Source organism: Podarcis bocagei, assembly GCF_964188305.1.
Source record: "Podarcis bocagei genome assembly, chromosome: 3".
NCBI classification, from domain to species: domain Eukaryota; kingdom Metazoa; phylum Chordata; class Lepidosauria; order Squamata; family Lacertidae; genus Podarcis; species Podarcis bocagei.
This window is the reverse complement of record NC_138127.1, coordinates 20,431,165-20,449,624: the sequence shown is the minus strand read 5'-3', so window position 1 is coordinate 20,449,624 and position 18,460 is coordinate 20,431,165. Positions and strand designations below refer to the sequence as shown.

Sequence of the window (18,460 nt, the reverse complement as noted above, 5' to 3'; positions counted from 1 at the left end):
ATGCTTCTTATTAGAAAAATGTGATTATATTTGTACATTAATTTAGCACATTAGATTTATATTTGGTGATATAACAGAGGTGATTGTAGGATGGGATTGCAGTATCACTCTCAGTTACAAAGCCCACCCACATTTCCCCCTCCTCTAATAAGAAATAAATCAAGATTTGTCCTCTCTCTTTAGTATAGTTCAGCCAGTGGCATTCATGTAATAGTGGTCACACATTGCACTGAATCGTCCTGCAGGTGCTAGAATTATCAGCTGACCTTGCTATACTTCTTTAAGCCTGCATGTGAGCATTGATTAAACGAACGATAAGGTCTGTGATAGATCGATTTTTTTCCACATTTTTAATTTAGGAGGTAAAACATTCTATCACTGCCGAGACTGAAAATTATGGCTGAGATAATAGAGGTCTGACTCCAGTTGAAGTTAAAAAGGAAAAAGTTGCCCCTCAAATGTCAAGGCACCTCGTGGTCCAAGATGATTAAAACTAAACTGTTTGCAATATGAATCCCAAGGTGCTGCTATATCTCAGCTGCCATGACATTTCGCCTGTGACTTTTCATAGCTTGTTAATAATGTATAGCCACCCCAATATAAATTTCCAGTGACAGAACTGGCCTGTTAGAGTGGAGTAGTTAACAAGATTTATTCTGCACAGAAAATGCAGATTTGAATGGGGAGGAAATCAGGACGAATGTCAAAAGAACTTTTCACTGGGCTATCTTATTTCACGGGAACTTGGAAGCGACGTCTTTCATTTTGATTTGTTACTCTCTTCGGAGCCCTAATTATTAGAGGGAGAAAAAATATTCTTCCAACCATTTTCTTACTCTTGAGGATTAAGATGCATTCAGACAAATCGGAATCCCAAGCAAACGCAGTAATAGGTCCCTGCCCATTTATCTAGACAGAACGTGCTTAGCAAACAGGTAAACGTTTTGGTGCAGGCATGGTCTCAGTAACTTCAATTGCTGTTAATTGCTCCTGAATAACCTCAGCAAACTCCTGCATTTGGGGAAGAGTGTTTTTGAGATGGTAGCCTTCAACCTGGCAGTTATACAAATTATTCATAAGCTGTGAAATGTCACCAGAGAGATGAAAGGAGATGAGAAAAGGGTACAGGTGAGAAACAGAGACAAAGAACAATGGGCTACAGCAGGATATGGATTAGAACTGGATCGGGGGGAGATAGTTTGACATTTGGAGAGTCGCAGGCCCAATATAAGACTGAAGGGAGTTGTTCAACCAGAAGACAGGTAAGCTTTGTCGATAACCTCTGGATATATGAACATATGAAGCTGCCCTACAGCTGGGGAAGAGACTCTTTGCTTTCATTTTCAACCTGATTCGGGGAGCAAATAACGACTATGGCCATAAGATCTATAGCTTTCAGGTTGGTGTTTTATCAGTAGAGATGCAAACTTAGGTTATAAGCATATTATTGACTAAAAAAGACTTTGGAAATAAACTTAAAATCTGTCGCCGTGTTCCCTGTTAAATCTGCTGTTTTGTGGGTTTTCTTCAAAGATACCTGTACTTTGAATCACCGACCTTCTTAAACTGCCGTTCTACTCTGGCAGGAGTGTTCTTGCTATAGTACATGCTAAGGTCAATTAAATGCACACTTGCATTTCCTTTCATTTTTTAATGATCATTCTAAACTCACTGGCAGTGCAACTGTTAGAGCAGCAATTTCATCTGACAGTGTTCCAAAGCAAATATACTCAGAAGCTGAATTCCTACCTACCTCTTATATTGGACACCAGGCACTGCCCTTTAAAATCTCCAACTGAAGTGGGAGATAAAGCTGCTGTGAGTGTACCTGGATTTGCTGAAAAAAGAAAGATAAGAGGGATTCTTATGGCATCTCACTGCAAATAAATGGATGGTTTTTCCAAGTTTCATATAAATATTAAACACTGTGAGTTGGACAGTGCAATCTGGTGAGCCCCACACAGCACATCTCCTGGGAAGAATCAGAAGCTATGGAATTTCTGGCAGGGGCAGCCCAATCCCATTTTGCCATCTGAGGTGAAATAGGAAGGTGCTGCCCTGCTGTTGCCAAAGCCCTGCCCCCCCCCAAGCCTCCTTTACCTGGATCATGCCGCAGCACCCACAAAACAGCAATGGTGGCCTACAACAAGATACCATGAGATCTCAGTGGGCAGGGTTCCTGTGAAGGTGCCTCCTCTTGGGGTTCTGCCGCCTGAGGAAGCTGCATCTGCCTGCCTCCTGTGTGGGTCACCTGGCCAAGATCTCTGCCTACTGAGCATACCCCATCTCATCTCACGGAAGTGGAACCATCACAAAGTAATGCCCTGAACCATCAAGACATCCCAGAAGAACTTGATGCCTGAAAACATGGAAAGCGGTTGAGAAGTCCCACAAAATCAATAGTCCAGCAAAAAAAATCCATCAACCCCCAGGTTACAATAATTTGTGTAGGTCGTCAGATTGTTTTCTGCCACAATGTTGTGTTGTAAAGTAGACTGAAATGGATCTTAAAAGCAAGTGTCATGTGGTCATGAAAGGGGAAGAGGTTTTCCACAGTGCAACTTGGCAGCCCATAAGAGTGGTTTCTGGGCCAAGGTTGGTCCTCTCTAGGATGAACAATGTGAATGTACAAATAACATAATAGGTGGTGGTTATCTAACAAAAAGTAGTCTAAACTAAGATTGAATGTGTCAAAAATATATAAATAAAATATTTATTCAAGAAAAAAAACCAACTGTACTATGCTGCACTATGTTTATATTGTACTATGGAATTTATTAAATCTTTAGATGCCTGGATGGATTCTCTGGTCAGTTTTGTGAAGCAGACATTAATGAGTGCATCTCATCACCATGCCAGCATGGCGCCGTCTGTGAAGACCTTATTAATGGATACTTCTGCAGATGTCAGGAAGGTAACCACTGAAATGATATTTTGAATTAAAGCATTTTCGTGTCATAAAGGATTTAACTCCTGAAGGACTTTTGAATGCAAAGAACATTCTTTTTTTACATACCAAGATAAAGCAGCACATACTGGAAATTAAGCTCTGGAGCTAATGCTTTTCTGTAAACAGAAAGTAATGCATGCGGAAACTCCGATTGTCTTGCTTCCAGAGTGATTCTGAGGTGCAAATTGATGTATCCTCTTGATCAAAATAGACACTTTTCAAGGGAAGCCACTGAATGCACTTAAAATATTGTCTGAAGTCCAAAGGTAGAACGGGGTGTTTTAATTTGCATTTTAAAGTGGTTAATTGTTCCATGGTTTAAACAGAATGATTAAACATTACTGTGAAAGAAAATAGTGGAACAAATTGTTTGCACTTTGAGTTAAGACAGTTCTTGGAATTGGACACATCTAATGGGATCGTTTCAGACAGTCTTCTGGCCCTCAAACATATCATCAGGTGGGGGGGGGGGGAGTAGTGGCTTTCTGAAAATAAATGCAACTAAATAAACATGTGCCTTAGGATTAATACCCTTGTTTAGAACATCCCTGGCGTCATGTGCTTCCTCTCTCCTTTCACTTCCTTGTGTCTTCAGCTTGGCTGGATTGCAAATAACTGCACAATTAGTTCTGCCAATTCAAAGGGCTTCTGAACTGCTGTAAGGCAAGCAACTTACAAAACTGAGGGGGGCTTTCAATAGCATACCTGCCGATCAAAAGTCATGTCTAAGGCAGCTTGTTGGATTCTGGCCTTCCATGGCCGTATGCCTATTGGCAGCAATTGACCCTTATTTATGCAGCACACTTGGGATGTGAGGAATCTGTAACCAGGTATGTCAGGGGTGCCAACTTGAATAAAATATTGGGGGGAGGACAGATAAACCCCACCCCACATAATCGATCACCTGGTGCAGTGCACACACACCAGTTGAATGGAACTGCCCCTATGAGTCGACTCCTTTGAGATATGCCAACATTTTCATTTTCAACTTAAAGCAGGCACTGGGGGGTTGTAGCAGCTTTAGAGGTTGAGATTGGACATATAGCATTGAGGGGAGGGGACCCAGTTTCCTCAGAGTCACTGCTCTGATCAAAATGGGAGGTTCCAGTGGCTGCTTTAGAAATGACAGGGTTGATAGTTTGCCTCCCTGTTGCTAGATGCTTAATGGGCACCACTGAGCCAGCATTAAGCACTTGGAAAGATTAAGAGGAGAGAGATTTAGACACATATGATTAACACTCTTCCATTGAAATCAGTTAGATGGGGGGGTGTATGCGTATTATATAAATATATCTCACATATTGCATGTATGATATATTTGAGACGCATGCTATAGTATTTTTTTTTTCTATCTTGGCTTTCTGTTCTTAGGGAAACATGCATTTTTTAACTGTTTTTTTTAGGACTGCATACAGTCCTAAAAATACAGCAAACAAGAGTTTTTTGGAGGACGTTACTGGTGCTGTTTAGGTTCCGCATGAACAGGAAACCTCCCCACATGTAGTCAGCATAAAGCTACACATGCCGGCCCTAGCCCCCCCCCCCATCTTCCTCCCTGCCCTCCGTCCCGCCTCCCCAGTCCTTGACCTTCCTGTGTTGAGCAGAGGTCTGACGTTTTTGTTTTGTTTGTTCACATTCTCTTGAATACCAGCAGAATCCTCTGCGTTGACCAGGGATACCTGTAACTTTGGGTTCTCAGTCAGATGGGGCAGAAGGCAAATGTGGGTACAAACTCTCTTCACTTCTCCATGCTCAGCACAGGACCAAGCAGGCATGGTGATGCACACTAGGGAACTGGAAAATAGGGACACTTGGTCCGTGTTTTATTTTTTACTATTTTGTTTGAATAGGGCAGGGGAGACATATCAAGAGATTTGGATGTGTACACACACAGAGAGAGACTTTTAACATGGTTTTTACAATAGCAAAGGTCAGTGAGATACACTTTTTTCATTCTAACAGGTTGGGAAGGCTTCCGTTGTGAAGAGGATATCAATGAATGTGCATCAAATCCCTGCATGCATGGAATTTGTATCCAGAATGAACCAGGCTTTGGCTACACCTGTTACTGCAAACCTGGATTTGTGGTATGCTATTGAAAATCTTGCTAGATGTGTTATGATTGCACATACCCACAGTCCTCTCTGTGCATGGAAAACTAAGTATCAGGGAAGGGGGATTTTGCCTGCTTCTCCTTCTTGTGTTGCTCTGTTTGAGTCCTCATCTGTTGTCTGACGTGGTGCAGTCACACAGGTGTCCACCTCTTTATCTATTATTTCTGGGAAGATGCTGAATGTTTCCCTGGCAGGGGTATATCTGGATTCTTCCATGAAGTTTGTCAAAGTTAAATTTGGAGTTTTAGGCTTATATAATCCCCAATTGAAAATTACCTTTGTGCTATAAACTGGCTGGAACAGCACCAGTCAAGTGTCTAGTGCTGCTTAGGTTTGCTGAGTCACTCTTGAGCTGTGACACACACACACACCTTGACACCACAACTCTATGGCTGTGTTGTTAAAAAAAAAAAAGCAACTGTAGAAGAGGGAAAGGCACCCTGCATCCATAATCCAATCAAGTTGCAGAATATTCTGTTTCCTAAGGGTGCTCTGTTTAAATCCACCCTTCCCATTTCATTAACCTTTTTTACACTTGAGCCAGGAATTGTGTCCATGTATACAAACCTGTTTCTTTGCCGTAGTGATTTTATCCTGCCTGTTCTACTCGCGCCAGATCTTATCCTGTTACCTTGTGCAGATTGCTCTTGCTGAATTTGGATTTCTGGCTAATAATGCACAACAAATTTCCTGTTCAGTAGATGTGCATTATTTATTTGTCAGCTTTACAATAAATCTCCCAAGATATGCAAGCAGTTATTCAGATGAATCCCATTCTTTTCCTACTGTTGCGGGTGTGGGGGGAGAGACACGAATAGGGAAGAAACTGCTGTTTGAAGAAGAAGAAAAATGCTTAAGATCAAAGTGATTTACGTATGTGGTTTATTTAGTATCACTCCCCAATAGTTTAATTATATAATACATCAATTTGAAATCTCAAAGAGCTGAACAACTGCATTATTTCATCTCTGTCAACACACAACTTGGACTTTTTTAATAGAAAAAGATGCTTTGGATAAATAAAAACAAAAGGAAGGGCCGGCTGGAATTATTTTGCCTGATAGTTCTCATTTGAAGCTTCAGACTGGGGCTTTCAGGGGACATTAGCCACATATTTTTGAGCGAAGATAAGCAAGGATAAGGGGAACTTTTACAGAGCAGGATATTCATGTTGGCACAAGGTTTTCTGGACCAAACACTATATCATTGGACATGTGGGCTTTGTGGGTGGAATCCAATTGTTCCATTCCATGAGTAGAAGGACTTTTAACCCAGCAAATCCCTCCACTAGTGGATGGAGGGGGAAAGATACTTATCTGTTCCTGCTCCCCCATCCATTCCCTTTCTGCCCCTTCCAGACAATCTGATCTGGATGGCTGAGGAACCCTCTGGAAGATAGCACAAACCTGAGTGGAGAAGGAGAAATCTGAATATCCCCTCCCTTCCTCTTCCATTATTGGACGCCTTTGTTAGTTCAAGACTCTTCCACAAATGGAAGGAGTCTTTCTATTTGCATAAGCACACAAACACACATACCTTGAACACAGAGAGAAGAAAAGGTCAAACAGGCCTAGTGCTAACTGTGTGTCAAGACCAAGATGCAAGGTAGGAATTGACACACAAAAAACAACAACTGTGTGCACAATGTTGATATTGAGATTTTCAGAAAATTCCATCCCTAGCCATGATAGTATTTGCAACTGTGACTAGTGCTGTGACTAGTAGGCAGGCTTTGCAAAGAGTGCATACTCAGTGGAAAAAAGAAAAGATTGGCATGCCATAGCAGACGCCATCCTGTGGCTCCTTAGACAGGCAACACATTTCTTGATTCCCCAAGAGCTAATTCAATCTCAGTGTATTGCAACCTGCTTTGTAAGGTTGTGGCATCCTCATGCTGCACAAATCAAGTTAAAGTGTGGAATAAACTGTGTACTTTTCAGACAGTACAACATAAAGTAATTATAGCATCAGAACATATTTTTTGTTTACACCCTTGTATATCACTTTGGTTCAATCTCCGAGAAGCATATTGTTAACTTTAAAAGGCAGACAACTTGGGAACAAAACTGTTTTAGGATATAGAATGTGATAGGGACTGTGAGATGGAATCTTTATTTTAATACTGGTAGTTTGCTCTTTGAACTGATTGGAAGTCAAAATGCCATAATTAAATTGCAATTGAAAAGCCTGGGTCTCTGTCATGAAATCAATAAAGGGAAAAATCTCAGTGGGCTTAAATTAATTTTGGGAAGTGCAGTCTGCCCAGCTGAAATAAGACAGTATCTCTTTCTTTTCTTTTTTTTGGGGGGGAGAGGCGGAATCAAAAGAAAGCAATAATTTGAACCATTTAATGTGACAAGGAAATGGAAATGGCCTTCATAATGACTTTTTAAAAACTTCTCCTCTAGGGCCGAAGCTGTGAGCTTAATTACGACGATTGCTTAATACGTACCTGCCCTGCTGGGTTTCTCTGTGTGGATGGAATAAACAATATCACCTGTTTACCTGCAGTCCCCCAAAGGGGACAAACCATCATAAAAATGGAAGGAGTGCCCCCTAGTGAGCCATTACAGAGAGGCCTCGCATCAGCCCATCCAAGCCTCTTGCCTTCTGACCTTTATATTTTTCAAACTTCCACAGGTAAGAAAGTACAAGTATTATGAATAAAAAACTGAGAGGTTCTAAATGAAACCCTGCCCTTTCAGTGTGTGCAGTTTTAAATTATTTTTTATAAGGATTAATGTCTTCTCTATTCTGTGTTCTCGTCTGTATTCTTTCAGGGTCCCCCTCCCCAAACTCTGAATTCGGCTCTCTTTAACTAAGCACCTGTCTTGTCTCTGTCAATTTGAATGCCATTCTTTGTTTATTAGAACTCCTGGTGGACTGAGTGCAAAAGCACTCTGGGACAATATCCCCCTCTCCACTCCAGCTGTTGGCCTACACTGTATAGAGAATTGCATTTTTTCCATAACTTGTTTAGCTTTTCATTTGAGCTTGGCTAATATGTGTGACTTCGTATGCTCCCTAATACGTCTCTGCCCACTCTGTTAGTGCAATCCTCTTCAGACTGGAAGGCAGATGACGGCGCTTTGAGAAACTTGCCTTTCCTTTCCCTGGCACGTATCTTTCTTGTGTGCATCTTTTCCCAACCTCTTGATGTTTTCATACATAAGAATGCCTGTAACAAGCTCCTCCGGGTTTTGCACATTTCCACTTTTCTTCTCACTCCTTTGTGCTTCAAATTCAGAAAGGAAAAGAATCCGCTAGCATGGAAACCATTAAAAATGGAATAGTATCTTAAATGCAGTGGCCTATTTTGAGTGTCATGTGTCTGAGCCTATTCATTCAACTACAGCTCTTCTAAACACTGTGCTATTCAATAGCAAACTTCAAAATGCATGCTTCGTTCCCTCTTTTGGCCTGATCTTTTTGCTGTTTTTCTTTCCTTTTTTAAAAAAAAATCTAAGTAATATTTCTTCTTGATGTAGATAAGCAAATTAAATGCGACCCAATTTGTAAATATAATTATCTTTGTAACTTTTCCAGCTTATCGTGGCAGCCCCTCAAGTTCTCAATGGTACAGATCTGTAATTTATCCTTTTTATATTGATTCTCAGGGAAAAAATTGATTTAGCAAATTTAATACATCTCTTCCAAGCAATGCTATTTGTTCTGGCTACAGCCCTCACCATGTGAATAATGTGAGGCTTTGCATTTAGTCAGCTCTTGAGGTCACTAAAATTTTTCTTACACTTTTATTAAGAATATGATTTACGGAGTTGTATTTGTCTGCTCTGGGGTGCCTGGGTGAGAATTAATGGTTTTCAGGTAGCAATGCAATTTGCTGCCAATTCAGCCTAGGGCCAAAGTTGTTCATTTTTTATTTTCTTCTAACTGCCCCCCTTACTTTTTATCCTATAAAGGTCTGCAAAAGACAGACTTTCTCAACCATGGGATTCTTGCAACCTCTAGCATGGCTAAATTAATGTCCAGCATACCACTTGAAGGCACGGGACTAGGATCATTAACCACCAATAGTGAGTCTTCAGCAGCATTCTTGCTCACTTCCTCAGCAGACATTCCCACCTCACAGTTGTCGGGATTTTCAGGTCCGTTTGCAACAAGAATAACGTCCGAAATAACAACTGAACCATGGACAATGATTGATAGTTCAGGAGATTTAACACTAGTCTCACTTTCACAAGATGAGTATGATATAACCTCATTTATCACAGACTCCTTAATGACGGTTCCAGTTCCCTCTGTGCAAAGTTTGTCAGTAGGGAACCATAAGGCTCTTGCTTTATCTGCTACAGACGTGAATTCAGTAATTAGTAGCATACCAGAGACCTTGATTGAATTAAATAGTCACTCATTACTCTCCCCCAGAATCCAGCCTGCCACTCTGGCAATTGCATTTTCAGTTCTCTCCATGTTGCCTCAAGAGGATACTAGAGAGCAATCGGCTGCTTCCCTAATATTGATAGGCAAAGACTGGATTTTACCGAAGCCCTCTGTGATATCTGTTTTCCCTCTTGAAGCAGCCATTTCAGAAAAGGTAGGCGGCTTTAGCTCATCAGTTATGCAGCAATCCAAAAGGCAAACATCCTTTGACCTCAACTGGCAAACTGGAGGTTCTTTAAGCAAATTAAACCAAACATGTGCAACAGGTTCTTCAGCTGACATGAAACTCTCCAATGAATTCTCAGATCAGGTTCTGCATAGCAAAGAGCCTCTTCTTCATGAGGCGTTCTGGATGAATTTGGTGTTATTAACCAGCTGCTCCACATTAATGAGATCTACTGCCGGTGCCTCTGGGCATTCATTTGTTTCAGCTTGGGGAACGGCATCATCGGCAAAATTCACAGAAGTATCTTCCTTGCATCCTACTGAACTAAGCAGATATAAATTCACTACAGAATGGTATTTTCAAACTAGGCCCTTGGAGGAACCAAGCACCGAATTCTCATGTGTTTATTTGGACTGTGTAGCAACTGTTCTTTTACAAACCATCCATTTAGAGCCATCGTTTCCGACCATCTCAGCTTCTCAAATATCAAACATGTATTTGAGTAGGAAATTAACTGACGTGGAACAGCTGGAATACACATCACATGATCCAATTATGGAGATGTCTCAGTCATTGACTCAGGATACATTGTTAGCATTTTATCTGAGCAATGCTCTTCAAGAAGAAAATGGCGACCATGTTGCATCTCGTTCCAATAAGTCCACATCACATGAACCAAGAAGTTCAGAGAGGATTTTTGATTTGCACCTTGAGCATGCAGGCACTTCAAAAAGAGGCTCAGTTGTTGCTTTTCTTCGTGGGCATTTATCAGCCTTTTCTGATATGGCATCCTCTTCAGTACTAGCTGACCAGCCACTCCCTACACAAACATACTTTGCGAAAATCTCAGCGACACAGTACCTTTCATTTTCTGATGAAAATCAGGCTTTAACTGTAATAGATGGTACTTCACAGCAGTATTTGAAGTGGACTGACAGTACAGATGAAGAACATACGGCAAGTTCAGACAGCCCCTTATCACAGTCACACAGCATGTCAGTAGTAGCTTCAACTGTTACCCCTTACCAGCTGACATTGTCTGGTGAGTTGTTGCTTCTTCTTTTTTTAACTTCTATTTGGTAGATATATTGTTGCCTGAAGGTTTATGGCTATTTCTTTGAGAGGATGCTTCATATGAAAGTGTGCATAACATATACAGACCTGAAAGATCCGGTCATGTTTAAAATATTGGGTTGTTATTTTAGAGCTGCCATTTAAACCTCATTCTCATTTGGAGTAGATGAGGTAGAAAACCAGTGTTTGGACTGTACCAATTTATACTTCAGGTGAGGGTTCATATGCTCCTACATAATTAGAAAACTATACCTCAGACTGATGAATCAGTGGCAAAATATGCTAGAGCTGGTTGGTAGCTTACTACTAGTGGGAGTGGATTAACCTGAGTTGAGCACAAACTACTCTTATTGTAAACAGTTTTTAAAATGCTAGAAAAGGGCTCCCTTTGCAGTGATATTTTTTCGAGTATGTTTTGCAAATATATACACTTGACTGCTTAACCTTCTTCGATGTAAAGCAACAACACTTGCAATAAGTTATATATGAACCAGCCGCGTTGTGGGGATAGGAAGACAACCTGGTTTCTCCCAGCGATTCCTACCTTATAGTAAATCCATGTTTGTAAAATAGATTACTTTCTTTTGGGTTTTGGATTTCCTCCTGTTTCCTCTCCAGGTTTGTTAGTCCACATATGAGCTGGTGTGTGCTAATGCCTCCATTGGGCAAGCCTGTCCTCAGAATGGCTGGGTTTGCCATAACTGATAAACTTTAATTTTTCTTTATTCTTCCAACCAGCAGACTTCCTAGACTTTTTCTTTCTATGCACCACAGTGATATATTTACCAAATGCCAACAAAGCCAACTTCACTTCCCGTCTGTAATGCTCATTATGTGTCCATTCCTGATTGGCTGAATCTCGTTTTAATGCAATCCCATCCAGTGTTGTTGTTTAGTCGTTTAGTCGTGTCCGACTCTTCGTGACCCCATGGACCAGAGCAAGCCAGGCACTTCTGTCTTCGTTGTCTTTGTCCATGGAGTTTTCTTGGCAGGGATACTGGAGTGGCTTGCCGGTTCCTCCTCCAGGTGGATCACGTTTGGTCAAAACTCTCCACTATGACCTGTTCATCTTGGGTGCCCTGCTCGACATAGTTCATAGCTTCTCTGAGTTATTCAAGCCCCTTCGCCACAGCAAGGCAGTGATCCATGAAGGGGATCCCATCCAGTACATTATCCCTAAATATGTGGGATCTTCCAGGCAACGGTCAGAATAATAACAATATGGTAAAACAGTGGCTTCCATGGAAAACAATACCCCTTTGTTTCAGACTACATGTAAATTTATTACTCAGTTGGGTGGCCGCCTCACTGGTTCTACACAGAAAGTGGATATGGTTGTCAGAAATTAAATGAGTTTGTGAAATAAATAATGAAATATTTCTTTATGTCTGCATTTTTAGATGGGAGACTTTCACCTGCACTTGCATTTTTATTTTTATTTTATTTGCAATTTAATTTTCAGTAGATCCAAGTGTGAACCTTTAGATTTTGCTGCAAAGTTTACACAGATGGTGAAATGAGCAATAAGCAACCTGCTTAGTTCATCTTCTAATAGCTAAGCTGGGCACTATATTACATGCAACAGTTTTTAGCAAAAATAGCAATACTGACTCTTGGTGATATTGCCCGCTCCAGATTTTTGGGCTCCCCAGCCCCCAAAGCAAAGCATTTTCAGAGTAACTGCCACCACTGCTGCTGATTTAGCTCAGTCCCTACCAACAACATCCAAAGGGAGCAGGCAAAGTAAATGAGCAGCAACTTCTTCTCCACATCCTCACTGCTATCACTGAGCAAAGGTGAATGTGCAGTAATGGCAATGAGGAGGAAAAAGGCTTTGGCCTCTACCTGCTCTCTCTCTTGTCACCTTCTGGCTCTGTTGCTTCAAGAGGGCCAGTGGATGGCAAAGGAAGGCAGAGGAGGAAGGCCAGAGGGCTTTGGCAGTGGACAAATAGCACAAGTGTGGGTCTTGCCCAGTGCCCCACAGGTCAACCCCTAGTGCAGGACCTCCTTGAGGTTGGTTAGTGTACCATTTAAACTGTCTCATCTTACCCTCTCAAAGGACAATGTGCCACTTTGCTTGTGTTTATCTTTTCTAGCACAGTGTGAATGGTGTGTGTGTGTGTGTGTGTGTGTGTGTGTGTGTGTGTGTGTGTCAGAGTAAAGTTAGTACCTATTTTACCTAATCCAAAACATTCACCTAAATCAAACATTTGCAGCATCCTTGTGGCCCCAGATGTCATTCAATAACCATCATTTTCACCCAGCATGGTCAGTGGGCAGGAATTATGGGTGGTTTGGTCCAACAACACAAGGGGACCTCAGCTTGGGGAAGGCTGCTTTGAAGCAAATATGTGATTTCTTGAATGTAAGCATTGTAGATACTTTGCAAACGTATAAATAACAGAAAACGTCACTGCTCCCCCCACTCCTTTTGTTGTTCCTAGCTGCAGATACAGTTTCAGCTTTTCATTTCTTCATGTACAAGTAATGTATGTAAAATATTCTGGGCAGAGATTTATAAGGGATATTTTCGCTTCAGTGACACCTTTGCCTTCTAATGCTGGTTTATTGCATGCTTTGTGGGTGTCAGCTTCTTTCACTACAGCTGCTATCACACTCGTTAGTCATTTAAGCCTTGTCTTTATCAGTGCTGCCAGGTATGTCATTATTATTCATCTCATATTTAATTTTGTCTCCAGGAGCCATAGCCAGGTGCTTATTTTAAAGCGAGCCTTGTGTTACCTATGCTACACTGGCATTTAAATTCATTAATTGCCAGGATCAGCAGACAGCGTTTGCCTACACAAGTGATCGCTCTCCCCTCCGCCTGCCCCTGTCTCTGTCTCTCTGAGCTTGGCTTGGGCTTCTGGATTTCAACTTTGTAAGTTAGGTCATGGCCTCAATGTAGTAGGTTTACAGACCTCACTTGGAGCAGCCAACCTCCTCCGTGATATAGTGAACAGCTGCCACAGCAAAGAATAAAGCACTAGCCTGGCATGCTTTTACTTTGATTTAGGGAAGAACCACTGCCCCAAAAAGGCTTTTTGATGGGTTGTGACTTTGAAGCACCACATCGCACTTCCACTGCTTCATCCTTAGTCTCTCTCAGTTTTACAAAGGACGCAAGTGTGGAAAACCATCTGATGTCCTTTGTTAACTATGGCCATTACACTAAAAATAGCACACTTCTGCTGTTTTCAAATTTGAATACAGCCTGGCCTCACTTATGGGGGGAAAACACTCTTCCGTTTAGGGCTGGTGGGGTTTTTTGGGGTGGCGGTATTATGTAGCATTGCATTGATATAACAATAGTGCATTAGTGGTGGCCATATACTGGACGTTCCACACATCCTGCAGCTTTATTTGCCGGTTTGAGGTGCATTCCCAGTATTACTGCAATGTTATTGTAATCTGGAAGGGCACTCTTGTGCTATAGTGCAACAAAAGTAGGACAAAGAAACCCAGAACATTTGCATTACAAAAGCTTTAAAGATTTCAACCGGTTACAGGACATGCATTGATTGGAAATGAAGCAGTATGTCCACCCTGAAATATTTGCAGGTGGAAACAGTATTGGATGCGGGGCTGCATATAACTGTCCCAATACTATCATGAGCACAAACATCATGAATGTACAATGAAAACAATGTTTAGAGGGTTCCTTAGTTGAACTGTGTCTTCCTGCCAAACAGGCTTTGATACATTCAGAATTCAAGATCAGAGAGGCTTTATAACCACAAAAGAAATATAGCTGAGCTTCTCCTTAGCCAAATGTGTTTAAACATTTCATAGGTCATATACACGTGCACAATTTTTAAAGAGCGTGAATTTTATATGGAATATAGGTTTCACATGACTGTTACACACCCAAGTACCTTGTTTGGTTGATTTCATTAACTTATATTATTCTGTTTCTCCATGTTGCATGTGGACTGACATTTGGTGGTGCTTGGAAGATATGTATGTAGTTAAATAGATATCCCCCCTCACATACAAAATGGATCAGATTTTCCCACTGCTGTCATTTATATGTCTAAAACATATCATTGCTCAAAGACCATTCAGCACGTTGCAAAATCAATCTTCTGTTTTTACAGATTTTTTTAAAAAAAACATGAAATATACAGAGTTCTTCTTTCTTTCTTTTGAGATCTATTTTTCATTACCAGTGCTCTAGCCAACTGCACAGAAATCTAGCTCACCACTTTTCCACAAGCCTATACTGCATACAAAATATTGTCTCACAACAAATGTAATTGATCTGTAGAAAACACAACCAGAAAAAGAGACAACGCATGTGCTTCTTTAAAACACAAATATCTTTAATAATTTATTATTTATTTTTTAAAAGCCGAAACTTTGATTAGAGATGCTACTGAGTTCTACCACAAACAGAATTTAGTGGCAAATCTTGGGTCATTCTGTTACAGTTCTGCAATTAATTACACTTTGCCACCTATATTGCAAAGGCCCTATGTACAAAAGTGGCGTCAACTGTTCTTGCATGAGTTCCACAGTTGTCATGTTGGCTCCTGGTTTTGAGATTTGAGGTGAGAAGCACAAGCATGAATTTTGTGGACTGGTTCCAGTATTAAAAAAAAATATAGACTGACTAATAATAATGATGATAATAATAATAATAAATTTTATTTATATCCCGCCCTCCCCAGCCGAAGCCGGGCTCAGGGCGGCTAACAACAATAAAACAGTACAAAAGTACAGCATAAACAACACTCTAAAATCATTCATTATAAAATTAATTAATTCAAGCCACTGGCAACCATTGGGCCAGAGCTCCATGAAGATTGCCGAGGGAGGGAGTCGGGCTGTGCCCTGGCCAAAGGCCTAGTGGAACAACTCTGTCTTGCAGGCCCTGCGGAAAGATGTCAAGTCCCGCAGGGCCCTGGTCTCTTGTGACAGAGTGTTCCACCAGATTGGAGCCGCAGCCGAAAAAGCCCTGGCTCTAGTTGAGGCCAGCCCAACTTCTCTGTGGCCTGGGACCTTCAAGATGTTTTTATTTGAAGACCGTAAGTTTCTCTGTGGGGCATACCAGGAGAGGCGGTCCCATAGGTACGAGGGTCCTAGGCCGTATAGGGCTTTAAAGGTTAAAACCAGCACCTTAAACCTGATCCTGTACTCCACCGGGAGCCAGTGCAGCTGGTATAGCACCGGGTGAATGTGATCTCTCAGCGAAGACCTCGTAAGGAGTCTCACTGCAGCATTCTGCAGCCGCTGGAGTTTCTGGGTCAGTCTCAAGGGCAGCCCCACGTAGAGCGAGTTACAATAATCCAGTCTGGAGGTGACCGTCGGCACATAAGTAGTGAGTTCATCAAGAGCATTACAAGAAGTAAACTCAACAGTTAGATTGATCTATCAATCCCTTCACTTTTCCAGATACCCACCTCAAAAACCTAATTAGGCACACCAGGTCTCCCCATTAGTCTTTTGAGGCTGTCTGGCCAAGTCATGCCCATCTGCCCAACACCTGATGTCAGATGCGGGACAAGTAGATATGTGGCTGAGCCAAAAAGTGGTTTGCTCAGGACTGGCATAGAACTATATGTAGTGCTTTGAAGCCCTGGCAATCAGCTGGTCAATGGGATGTCAAAGAACAGTGCATGCCTGTTTGGATGCTCTGATGATCAGCTGATTGTTGGATTGCTCAGCAATGCTTGTGGTGCCAGGTAATCGTCAAGCATGCAGCTTGTCAAACATGGACTGTGGGGAGTGCAGGAAATACTGGCTGGATCCACTTCCATACTCCTGCCCTATAGAACTAAGAAGAGAAAACTCAACAAATAAAATGATGTATCTCACTCCCCCCTACCCGAATGCCATAACATTCTCTTTGGTTTTATTATTTTATTTTAATCAGCCTGTGTGAGAGTATGCTATGTTCTTCAGTAAAATTAGGTCACTTTACCTTCACATCAGAAAAATATCCTTCTTTTTTATATATTTCATTGAACAGAACAAAGAGCAAAGCACATCCAAATGGCACATAGTCATGAAAAGATTCCATCCGCCACATCTCTAGTATCTGTTCAAATATTTAAAGTGCTTATTTGGATTGTTTCTCTCTCTGCACCTCTCTGGTGCTGGAGTTACATTAAATATTTCCTTCTGTTCAAGGTTAACAAGGGAGTTATTCAACAATGTTCATCACCAGCAAGAGCATGTGAATGTAGAAATATTTATTATATTAATTTTCTTGAGGATGGTGACTCATGGATAGGCATGCGCATGTGTTTTCCCCAAAAGAAAGATAATGGATTGCTACTAATGACAAATGAGGCATTTTCTAGCATAAAGGGAGAGAAATTTAGACTTTACAAGGAATGATAAAGTCTATAAACAATTGTGAGCACAAACCATCTAAAAACAGGAACATACAAATCCTATGAATGCTATGATCAGTCTTTTCTGATCTTGGAGTATTGTCCCCATGCAGGGATAGGTCATGTGCTAAATTTGCCAGGACACTGCATCCTGCAGGCCTTTCACCTTGGCTTTTATCCTTTCTTTCTTTCATTCATTTATCTTCTGGTTGCCTTCCTTTGCCTTTCCCTTTCCCTTAGCTCTGTTAACCTCCTTCTTCCTCCTTTCCCCTTCATCTCACCCTTTTTATCTTTTCACTACTCTTCCCCCCCCTCTGTCCTTCCCTTTCCCCTCTTTCCACCTTTCTCCTCTGCCTCTCACTTTCCCCTCTTCTTTCCAGCCACCATCCTTTCCCTCTGTGTACACACTTCCTCTTCTCTTCCAACCAACAAAACAATGCCAGAGCTGACTGACTGTCCTCTCCCACTTCCCCAATAAAGTATGTGCAATAAAGTATGTGGAGAGGGGGAAAGGCAGAAGAGAGAGTGTACAAAATGTAGTCTAGGCCTGCTGTGGATCATGCAAAATGACTACTAGAGACTGTACAAAATTCAGTTGATAAATGCACATTTCCCAAGGCCTGTTGGAGATTAAGGATATTGACCAGAAAATGTGCTCAATTCCCTCTTCATGGAAACATGATGTGCACATTCTCCATGAGGCCTGGTAAATGTGCACAATGGTTGGTTGTTATGCACATTAACTACTCAACTTATTCCCCATATACGTATACACATAGAGGGATGTATATGTGCATACACACATAAAGAGAGAGGTATATTCCTATGGTTGTAATTCTGTGGCCGCTTACTTGGGAGTAAGTCCCACTGAAATCAGTGGCACTTGTTTCTGGGTAAAAATACATTGCTTTAGGCACACCCATGCAGTACTAGTCTGAAGTCTGAGGAGGGACTCTTAGAATAAAGTTATAAACTCAAAGCTGGGATGCGGTGGGCTCTGAGGCCTGGGCAAGTGTACCCAGCTGCCTCCCCCACAGGTCTGGGTTTAGGTGATACATTTCATTTATCCTTCTATTGTATTTTAAGGCATTATGTGCCAAAAATTCTATTCCAGACTTCAAGCTTCTTTCAATCTCGACAGAAAATAATAAGATAAAGTGAAAATATATTACCAGTGTCCCACGGGCATTTTTCAGGCTAGTCTTATAAGTTCCTTTGAATTTCCCCCCTCTTAACAATACAGTACTTCAATTATGTGTAAATAAGTGGAAACAAATGTGAACCTTTTGTGCTTGAGTTAGAATATTATCTCCGTAATAAGGGAAATTGTCAAAACAAGAAGCAGCATTGGATCGTTTCTAAACTTTAATATTTCAGCGATACACGATCATTTACAATAAAGTCTTTGGGTAAA

At 41.3% G+C, this 18,460-nt stretch overlaps 1 protein-coding gene across 8 annotated transcripts in view; it reads left to right on the top strand.

The window, feature by feature from the left end:
- The window catches only part of EYS (eyes shut homolog), a 537,363-nt gene that overhangs the window by 215,081 nt on the left and 303,822 nt on the right, over window positions 1–18,460 (top strand). For all 8 annotated transcript variants that reach the window (XM_081187035.1, XM_081187037.1, XM_081187041.1 and 5 more), the window contains 3 exons: window positions 2,790–2,914; window positions 4,913–5,037; window positions 7,473–7,704. In XM_081187035.1, the coding sequence (XP_081043161.1) occupies window positions 2,790–2,914; window positions 4,913–5,037; window positions 7,473–7,704 (482 nt within the window). The remainder of the gene's footprint in view (window positions 1–2,789; window positions 2,915–4,912; window positions 5,038–7,472; window positions 7,705–18,460) is intronic.